General features: G+C 34.7%; 1 protein-coding gene across 1 annotated transcript; it reads right to left on the bottom strand.

Annotated features, from left to right (window-relative positions):
• Window positions 1-5,965: 5,965 nt before the first annotated feature.
• On the bottom strand, window positions 5,966-7,004 carry LOC110302256 (olfactory receptor 8D2-like). Its single transcript, XM_021173093.1, has one exon. It carries the CDS (start codon window positions 6,956-6,958, stop codon window positions 6,032-6,034), a length of 927 nt encoding a protein of 308 aa, XP_021028752.1. The 5' UTR covers window positions 6,959-7,004; the 3' UTR covers window positions 5,966-6,031.
• Window positions 7,005-11,063: the final 4,059 nt, after the last annotated feature.

Below are 11,063 nucleotides of genomic sequence, written 5' to 3'. Positions count from 1 at the left end.
TGTGTAGCCCTGGCTGTCCTGGAACTCACTCTGTGGACCAGGCAGTCATAGAACTAAGAAATATGCCTGCCTCTGCCTCCCAAGGGCTGCGATTAAAGGCAATTGCCACCACTGCCTGGCAGTAGCAATTTTTACTGAAAGATGATGAGAAGAAATTCTTTAAGTGTTTGTTGCTGCATTTAACAACACACCTCAAAGAGCTGAGAAAATTGTTGTGGCTTTCAGACCTTTTTTCCCTATGTATCATATAGTATCAACCTGGGTTCTATTTTAAACCCTTTCTCAAAAACACAAATCAAGCTTTGTGAACAAAGCAAAAATCTTCTATAATGATATTAATCAAGCACAAGATTTTGCTGAAAGGAACCAGATATAGCTGTCTCTTGTGAGACTATGCCGGGGCCTAGCAAACACAGAAGTGAATGCTCACAGTCAGCTAGTGAATGGATCACAGGGCTCCCAATGGAGGAGCTAGAGAAAGTACCTAAGGAGCTTAAGGGATCTGCAACCCTATAGGTGGAACAATATTAAGCACTAACCAGTACCCCAGAGCTCTTGACTCTAGCTTTATATATATCAAAAGATGGCCTAGTCGGCCATCACTAGAAAGAGAGGACCATTGGACACACAAACTTTATATGCCCCAGTACAGGGGAAAGCCAGGACCAAAAAAATGGCAATCGGTGGGTAGGGAAGAGGGGGGGAGGGTATGGGGGACTTTTGGGATAGCATTGGAAATGTAATTGAGGAAAATAGGTAATAAAAAAAAATAAAAGTAAAAAAAAAAAAGTTAAAATTGTAAAAGTATGTGGAACATTCTTGCATTGTTTCTCTACTTTATTGCCATAGACTTTCCTTTGAAATACCCCAAAACAAGGAATAGTTCATCCTCAGTCCCATTGCTTAGAAAATAATTTTTGTTTTCTTTTAAATCTCCAGCTAGAGGGAAGGTAGAGATGTACAGGTCTAAATACCATTGAGTCACTCAAACACATCATGAAAGAAACGATTCCTAACCAGGATAATCACCCCACACACGGATCCATCCTAAGATGATAAATGCTGAGACAAAGCTATACCTCTACTGTGTTTTGATGACACAGAGCCTCCTGTGCTACTGTTGTTTACTCCAAGGTTGACAAGGAGATTTTCCTCCTATTCAACCATTCTCAAGTGTCACTTATTACACTCATCATATGCTAAAATGCCACTACTTATTAAAGCCCTAAAACAATGGACAATAATTACAAGACAGAAGTATTTACTACTTAACATGATAGAAAAAAATACATTATGATAAACTTGACTCATCTAGTAGTGTATGTCCATGGTTACTGAATGCTTGATCTGTACAAATATCAACTTGTGCTACATATATTTCCTCAGGAAAGATGACAATCTAATGGGTTCACCATTTTTTTTTCTTTTTTTTTTTTCCTGTTTGTTTTGTTTTGTTTTGTTGTTTTTCGAGACAGGGTTTCTCTGTATAGCCCTGGCTGTCCTGGAAATCACTTTGTAGACCAGGCTGGCCTCGACTCAGAAATCTACCTGCCTCTGCCTCCCAAGTGCTGGGATTAAAGGTGTATGCCACAATGCCTGGCATGGGTCCACCATTTTCAAGTGTGATGTACCTTTGTTATGGAGACATGTTAGGTTGCAGTATGTGTTGTCAGAGTACAATTATTTTTCCATTAAGAAATGATGGGTGGAGATAAGGGTTACCCTCTTCCTATCCTCTCTTCTTCATCTCCCTTTTTCCTATCTCTTCCTTCTGCACACATTACATGTTGAGTTCATCTTCTTTACCTTCATTATGACATTAAATACCCTAGCTCTTGAAAGGTTATATACTTCTGATGAAGAAATAGAGATTAGTACAATTTGAGCGTATACTCTCTACTCTAGTCCTGTTATATGGTTCCAGAACAACTCTTTCACAGGTTTTACATAACAGTTAGTATTTTACAGATATCTGTCATCTAATTAACAAAAATCCTGAAAGGATGAGGGATTGTCGCTGTGACATTTTTTTTGTCAAAGAATACTCCCAGTTTTTAAAGCTTCTCAGAAGGGCAATTCTAGATTATGTTCAAAAGGAGAGGCTAGGGTCTCCTTAAAGTGAAAAACCTCACAATGGAGTTCATTCTAGAAAGTCTTCACACACCAAAACAACAATATCTGTAATGAGTACTTTACTTCAGAGTTTTATCTAATTATCAGAAAATTATGTAGACATTGTGAATAGATTTAGCATCAATAAATCTTCATTAAAAAGGCTGACTTCTTTGCTTGTCAGTTTGATATTTTGGCCCAGTCATTTAATGAGTTTTAATATGAAGTGAGAATGAGAATGAATCTAAATATTCACTATATAAACCAATAATCAATATTCAACATACATTTAAAAACTAGAGTATGGTCATAAAATGTGAAGATGTGAAAATGTACCAACTTGGAAATGAGGACTAAAGAAATGTGTACTTTTTCTTCATCCCAAATTCTTTACCTACTCGTGAGTGATGAAAATATATTAACATTTGAGAATATTTGGATTTTATACGTTTTCTAAGTTTTTTATTTCAGACTGATGTGAGAAGTACCAAGTACTGATCTGGAGGCCTGGGAGAAATTGTGACATGGTAGAATGTACTCTGTCTAGGGATTCTGAGGCCAGGAGGAAATGAAGGAGAGATACATACAATAGATAGATTAAAGATCTATCTCTTTGTGCTCTAAAAGGATCTATTCATTCAAAATAAACAAATAAGCAGGAATTTCAGTATACCAAGAGACGATATATTTAAAGTTGGTTTTTCCCTTGCTTTCTTCCTTTAGAAGATGTGTATAAGTAAATGTGTAAGATAGAGAGTACAGGTAAATACACACTACAGGAATATTTGAGGAAATCAAATACCTCATAGTCATGGAATCCNAGTTAGGTTATTTGTACCATAGCTGGTTAATTTGGACTGTAAATCATTCCTTTCTAATGTATGACCATGTCATTAAAAAACTAATAGCAAAAGATGACATGAAAAGAGACTATTAGTTCCTGGGGAGAATATTGAAACAAATTCTCCCCATAAAACTGAAATGTTGAATATGAGTAAAAATGTTATGCCTGCTGCCCCTCTATGAGATATCATAGTGTTGTCATAAGCAAAACTGGACACTTACCTAGGTACTGAAAGACAGAAATGTTCTTATAAATTGCTTGGTTCTTTTTCATGTAGTAGATAATTATGAGGTTCACAGAAATACCTCCTGCTTTCCTACACACATTGTATTAAGGGTTGAATTAACGTTTTGTTCTCAAGTGAATGATTAATAAATGGAACAAAGTATTAGTATCCTAAAGCAGATCACCTCTAGCTTCCCAAGATTCATAATTATGAGTGTGCTGTGATATGGAGCTTTTATCTGACACTTCTGAGAGTTGGGATTTATTAGGAATACAAACCACTCATGAGTTCATAAATCCCCAGTAGTCCCCCGCATTTTAGAGCAGCCTCCAAAATGTCTTCTGAGCCTCATGTCCCAAGAGTAATGATAATGGTTGGAAAGAAAGTTCTTATCTATTCACAAATCCTCTATCAGTATGTAAAATTAAGTCATATGGCACTTTGGGGATTTTGCCTGAGATTTTATTATATTTTTTAATACAAAAGAGAATTTATTTTGTTTGGCTTTGAATAACTTAAAACAAACACACAAACAAACAAAAAACCAAAAACAAACACACACATTACATTTTATTTAGGCCCTTGAGAGAGGTGACATATTTTTGAGGAGGAACTAAACAAGATTTCAGGCACTCAGGAACGAATTATCATGTGACTGAGTCAGACACATGAATGCTGTGTCCAGACCCAAGCCCAGAAAGGAATATCTTGATAATATTCCTTCAACAATGTATTCCAAGGTTTGTCACTCCAAAATTAGGCATAAATTTCCTCCCAATACTTCCTTCTCTCATGTTTTGTTGTTTTTGTTTTATTTGTTTGTTTGTTTTCAGTAGAAACTTTCTGTGTAGCGCAAGGACTTAAATATGCAGTTCTCATTCTTTGGCATCCAAGAGGCTGGATTGTTCGTGGGACCAAGTATTATGGTTTTTTAAAAAATTGTTTTCATTTGCTGAAATGTATTTTTTTCCACATAATTTATCTTGATCAGGGTTTCCTGTGTCTCTCTGTCACTCCGTTCCTCCTCATATCCCGTTCCATCTGAATTCAACCCCTTTTGATCACTCATTAGACTGTAAATACACTTTTAAAAGCAAATAATAAAATAAAATAAGATAAAACAAAATTAACACATCAGAATAAGACAAAACATGAAGACAGAATAGAGCCAAAGGGAAAGCACAAGAAGGAAACACATATACACATTTGGTTGTAGTCTCAAGAATCTGATAAAAACACTAAAATTGAAGACATAATATACATGCAGATAAACTGTAGGTTATATATATTTAAAAAATCCCTGACAAAACTGTCTGGGGAAAACAAGTATGTGCCTGACTCAGTTACATGATAATGAGTTCCTGAGTGCCTGAGATGAGGAATACTCAAAGATGCCACTGAGTTCATTTTTCATTGGCCATCAACTTTTGAACATGCAGGCGACACTTAATAATATAGTTTATTTTCCCATTGAGACTCACTTGGAGAAACTCAAATTTTCATTTCAAGTGGTTAACTATAGGAGATAATTCTGAGTTAGGGATGGTGGTATGTGTCCACTTTCAGCACTGAACAGCATCTGTTGCTTCCTCTTGTAGACTCTAGCATGGTACTACAGACTCTATAAGTTCATATGTAACCCAATCCCATTCATTTAGTGATCTCTCTCCATAGAGTTCTCCATTACCTCAGGCCCTTATACTTTTCTTCATTTTCGTCCACATCTAGAATGTTTTCTTAATATAGTGTTTTATGAAACAGAATGAGGCATTTTATATATTACATTTTCTGTGTCCTTGGAAGAGTCTTCACTCTTAAATATCTTATTTGTAAGAAATCTGATTAAATTTAACTATACCATACATAGACTTTTTAAACACAATGTGATGACGTTGTCAAATTGAAGCATACATGATTCAAGTTAAACCTTACAACGTTGAAAAATAACAGATAATCAGAAGAAAATATGAAGTACTCTTCAGAGGTATGCATTTCAGAGAGTAATTTCAGAATATCTCAATATAAGAGATGTAGGTACAGAGGATATTTTCATTTTGAGGACAGTATCATTTTTCCCCCCAGATTTGCCATTTCCATGCCATTGTCTTTTATACCCAGTGATATGTCTTCATTTACAGCATCTCTTTCTACATGGACACAGCATACATTAGGATGTGNAATACAAGAGAAACTACTCTTCATGATAAGCTACTGACAAATTCACATTGCCTTGAACATTGCTTTGATTAATTTTAGAGTTGTTTTAATAATTTCCATAAATGTGGNGGCTTAAATTAACAGGAGCTTATTAAAAGACAACTCCAGACAGATATTTAAAATTAAATATACCTGGCCCAAACATATTTGAACGACAGTTCTCTACTTCTACATGGTATAAGAGGAGACTTAAATTGTTCTGAGATTCTTGAAGCTTCTGGAATGCTTTGTTATATGACTGCATCACTCCAGTTTCTATCTTTTGGCCATAATGGGAAAATTCTCTATATGAATTAGCTCATGTGGTCAACCTTCAAGAAGACCTTTCTTCAAACATAGTTGTTATTGTTATTGTCCACCCAATGATGTTGAGTTTTATTATACTCATAACATTTTCATATTTATAAACCATCCACTTTCATGAATTTCTATTACATGTAAATATTTACAGAGACTAGAGTATCTATCACACAAAACTATATTGTTTGATAATGTACAAAAATGTATCAGATATTCTCAAACATAATAGAGTAATTTCTCAAAAAGAGACAACTATTTGCTCTGGAGGAAAGTAAGCATACAAAGTACCTATGAAAATCTATCCTGTTTTATTTATTGTTTCACTCAATTTGTCAGGATAACTGCCTTTTACCAACCATCTTTTTCAGAGCATTCTTTACGTCCTTGTTCCTCAAACTATATATGAGGGGATTTAGCATTGGGATCACTGTGGTGTAGAACACAGAGGACACTTTCTCCTGTTCCATATTATTACTGGAAGGTGGCTTGAAATACATGAAAGTAATTGACCCAAAGAAGATTCCCACAGCCATAATGTGGGAGCTACAGGTGCCAAATGCCTTGGAACGTCCTTCATTGGAGCGGATGCGAAGAATGCTTGTTAGAATGAAAGCATAAGAGATGATGACAGCCAGTGTAGGTGCTAGGGTATTAACTCCACCAATAATAAACAACAGTACCTCGTTGATATGGGTGCTTGAGCAAGACAGAGTCAACAAAGGTAGAATATCACAAAAATAGTGCCTGATAATATGAGACCCACAGAAGGACAACATTGTCATACGGGTTGTATGGACAGTAGCCCCAAAGAAGCCCAATGAGTATACCACAGCCATCATTATGGAACAGACCTTGTGGGACATTACAGTGTTATAAAGCAGTGGGCTACAGATGGCAACATACCGATCATAGGCCATAGCTGTCAGCAGGTAGCCTTCTGAAATAGCTAAAAGGAGGAAGAAGTAAAGCTGAGTCATGCACTCCTTAAAGGAGATTGTGTTCTTTGCACATACAAAGTTCACCAACATCTTTGGTGTAATGACAGAGGAATAGCAGAGGTCAATGAAGGATAAGTGACTGAGAAAATAATACATTGGAGAGTGAAGTTGAGAACTAATGGTGATTAAGAGGATCATGCCCAAGTTTCCCACCACTGTGATCACATGTATGCTCAGAAACAAGAGGAACATTGGGAGCTGAAGCTCTGGGCGTTTTGTTAGTCCTTCGAGGATAAAATCAATCACTGAAGAATGATTCATAGTAGTAATTTCTTATAAAATATTATCTAAAAGGAAAATGGAGGACAATGGTTGATTTTGATTGTTATACTTGAATTCATGATTGATGGATTCAACCTCTGAATATCTGATTACCCCCATTTATTTGTCTATTCCATAGACCTTTTCAAAAATTACTTTTGTTAATTTTTGAAATTATCATATAATTACATGAATTGCTTTGCATTTCCTCTCTTAAACCCTCCCATATACTTCTCCTCTTTCTACCTCAAAATCAATAAACTTTTTCATTAGTTATTGTTGCATGCATGTATGTATATGTTTATACTTATGAAACACCTATTGCAATCTCTCAGTCTGTATCATGTTACTTGTATACAAAGTTTCAAAGTTGACCTTTAATATTGGATAAGAAATCATTGTGCTCTTCTCTAAGTAAGACTCTGTCTCTGCTTTCTGCATTTGTTAGTTGTCTATAATTCTTGTACAGGGTTGATGCCTCATGGGCATCGAAAGCTTTGGGACAAAGACCAAATTTAATAGTCTTGTTTACACCCCACCTTACTGACTACCTCTCTTTAAGCCATGTCATGTCACTCTGTTCATAAGACTGAGCTCTGTAATTACTGCATATTAAAAGTAACAACAACTCAGTCTTAATAATTGTGGTTGTATAATTAAGATAAAACTACTTACCCTGTTCACTTGAGTACCTATCAAAGGATCTATCAGCTTTATGAAATTTTATTTTGCAAAATAGCTCACATAATCTGAAAATAGTCCCTTATAATTTTTCAATGCATTATATGAATCAACTTTATAGTCTCTAAATCTAGGAGTACAGGCACCTAAATAAAGAAAATTCTCAGTGTAAATGAAAGGATATGATAATGGTTGTATTCAGCCTTGATTTGCAGTCTTTTATATCTCTTCTTAGAATGCAAAGCTAGACTGGGTTAGGACATTCTCCTGCTAGGTAGGTAGGTGGAAATAGAAAGAGAAACACAGTGCTATGATCTAGCCATAAATTTTAGATGAGGCCAGTTATGTCCATGAAAGAGCAAATTCCAGCTGACTTCCAGGTGTTGTATCTGAATCACCAATAAATCAGTGTTTTCTTCAGGGGCTTCCTTTTCTTGTACCATCTGAAGGCAATGTCTTACTAACTTTTCTTTCAAAACTGCAAAATTACTTTTATGTGTATTTACTGTTTCCTAATATTTAAGCAGAGTTGCCATACACGCTTCTTAAAAAGTTAATGTTAATATTTTTGCGTAATTTTGTATTAAACCTTTCCTTATAGGCTGCAGAGATGGCACAATATTTGATAGCACCAACTACTCTTCCATCCAGATACACTAGGTTCATGACCCAGTAAGTATCTGCCAACTGAAATACATTTATAGTTTCAGTTCCAAAGTTTCAGACACTCTCTTCTGAGTTATACAAGTACCAGCATGCAAGTGGTACACTGACATTCATGCAAACAAAAGACCCATGCACAACACAATTATCCTAATACGGCTAAATTGTTCCCAAGGTTATGACAGAGAGAAGTATGTAGACTCTGGAAGTTGATATGGATATATATTATATATTTTTTTCAAAAATGAAAAAATAGAATAAACTTTAATGCACACAGTGAAATAAACTCGTTTAATTTTGTATGAAAAACGTGGCTAAGACCAAAAGAAGGTACACTGTTTCAATATATATTTTGTGAAGGTCTTCTACAACTTTTTAAGAATATTCACATACCTGTGTCTTTAAGACCAGGATTTGATGAGGCATTATTGCATAGGCTATAACAGGATGAAATCTACAAGAATATTGCAATGAATCTGAATCACACATATAAAGTAAGTAGGATTATCATCTACTCTGGGCTACATGGCAAAAACCTGTCCCATGAACGAAATAAAATGGGTCATACTCTGAAGGACAGTTATATAGTACTAATGTGTGAAACCCTTTAAATGTGACTGTGAAATTGGGGCATTATTGGGTGGATGCTCTGAACTTGATCAGTTATCCATATCAATCAGACTAAGAGACTTAATTTTCACAGATAGAAACCCCTCACACCATGCAGCAGAGTAGAAAGGGACATACAGCTGTTTGTAAAACTTAGTCAGTTTCACAGTTTTTAGTAGGTGCCAAAATAACTCACTGAATTACCTTTTCTAAGGAAGAGTTGTCTAGATAAACTAAAAATGTTTTGCAGTTTAAACTATTTATTTGTTGAAGCAAATGAACCCATCATCATGTGTTTGGCAGAGCCCAACAGGAGGTAAGAATGAATATTTCACTCATCTGCAGATGCATATTTGGTGAGCTTTAAAAAAGAAAGCAAAACCAGAAAGATTAAGGAAGACCTGTGAAAGCCATTAAGCCTAGCTGAGAATCACAGGAAGAGTGGCTTCACAGCAAGAAAAGACAGCTACAAAATCAACATAAAACTCAGTAAAAAAAAAAAAATAATAATAGATCAAATCATAGGTATCTAAATATCACATAATTTGCACATGTTATAAAACATACAAATTTGTGCAAATAGTTCATGTAAAATAATTTACATGGATTTGTCTTGACATTGTCATTACAAAGAGGCAAGAGCACCTAGCACATTGTTTAAATTTCCTATAAAAATAATCTATTTTGCAAGTCACAGATGAACAAAAATTAAGTATTATATATGCAATAGTTGACATAAAATAAAATATTATATAGAGCAAAATTGAAAACCAGCAACTTTCAATTATATAGGTCATGTGCTATCTTTAGGCAGAAATGAGATATTGATTTTTGTCTCTTCCTATTTTTGTCCCCTATCTTTAGCACCTACAATTGTTTTATCTACTATATAATATACAACAGTATCAGACAAAACAGTTGTTGTTGCCATTCTTTATATGCATGGATGACTATCCAAGAAACATAAATGGTTACCCAATATTTAAAAACACGGATGCTTGCTGGACGGTGGTAAAGCACACTCCTTTAATCCCAGCAGTTGGGAGGCAGAGGCAGGCCGATTTATGAGTTCGAGGCCAGCCTGTTCTACAAAGTGAGTTCCAGGAGAACCGGGGCTATACAGAAAAACCCTGTCTCAAAAAACCAAAAAAAAAAAAAAAAAAAACACAGATGTTCATCAGATATATTAAGTTACGCATGAAATGATCAGCATTTAAACACACACACACACACATATATATTTATATATACAGAGAGAGAGAGAGAGAGACAGAGACAGACAAAGATACAGACAGACAGAGAGGCACATGAAAGATATGTGTGTCTAAAATGAAAATAAACATTGATATTTTGCTTCTCTGTTTATCATAAACCATGGAAATCTTTTCTATAAATCCCTAGTTTTTAACTTATTACTAGAACAGTGTAAATTTCTGAAGACAATGAGCAAATGAGAATATTTTAAATCCATAGTTGAACTTTTCTATGCTTTTTTTCCCAACAGTTTGCCTTTTATGCAATGGTTGTGCTTTAAGTCATTTAAAAAGCAAGTGAATATAATCACAAAAACAAAAACTATAACAATATGCTATAATATAGGACTAAGAATTTTAATGTCACTGTGGAACTATCCCACATTGTATCAAATTGTGGGTGATTTCAATTTAGTCGAATTAGCTACATATTCATTTCCTTTGTGGTAAATACATTGTGTAGGATTCCTTTTAGAGAATTAAAAGTCAATGTAAGTTTTAATATTTTTTAAAAGTTTTATATGTAAATTTTTATAGTTGGGAAGATGGATCTACAGTACTAATGAACTATGTATTATTAGGACCTTTTGAAAACTTAAACTCATATATTATCTAATACTTATTCAAGTTCTGAGAATTTAGAATCTACCTACCTTGAGTTGTGTGCTTTAGACATGGAACGCTATATTATTGGAAAATTATGTGCTAGGTCTTAGAAATACAGAAGTAATTCATTCCCGAAGGCACACAAACTCTCAGAAGATTTGACCCATTTGTAATACACAATTAATGAAGAAAACAAACTAAGTCATTGATTATCTCAATAACATTTCACTACCTCAGGGATTCCACAGTTAAGAAAATGATAATAAACTCCATATTATCTTTATATAATAATC

The sequence above is a fragment of the Mus caroli genome, chromosome 9, assembly GCF_900094665.2.
Source record: "Mus caroli chromosome 9, CAROLI_EIJ_v1.1, whole genome shotgun sequence".
Lineage (NCBI taxonomy): Eukaryota > Metazoa > Chordata > Mammalia > Rodentia > Muridae > Mus > Mus caroli.
Note: the sequence above shows the minus strand (reverse complement) of the source record. Positions and strands in the feature narration are given on the sequence as shown.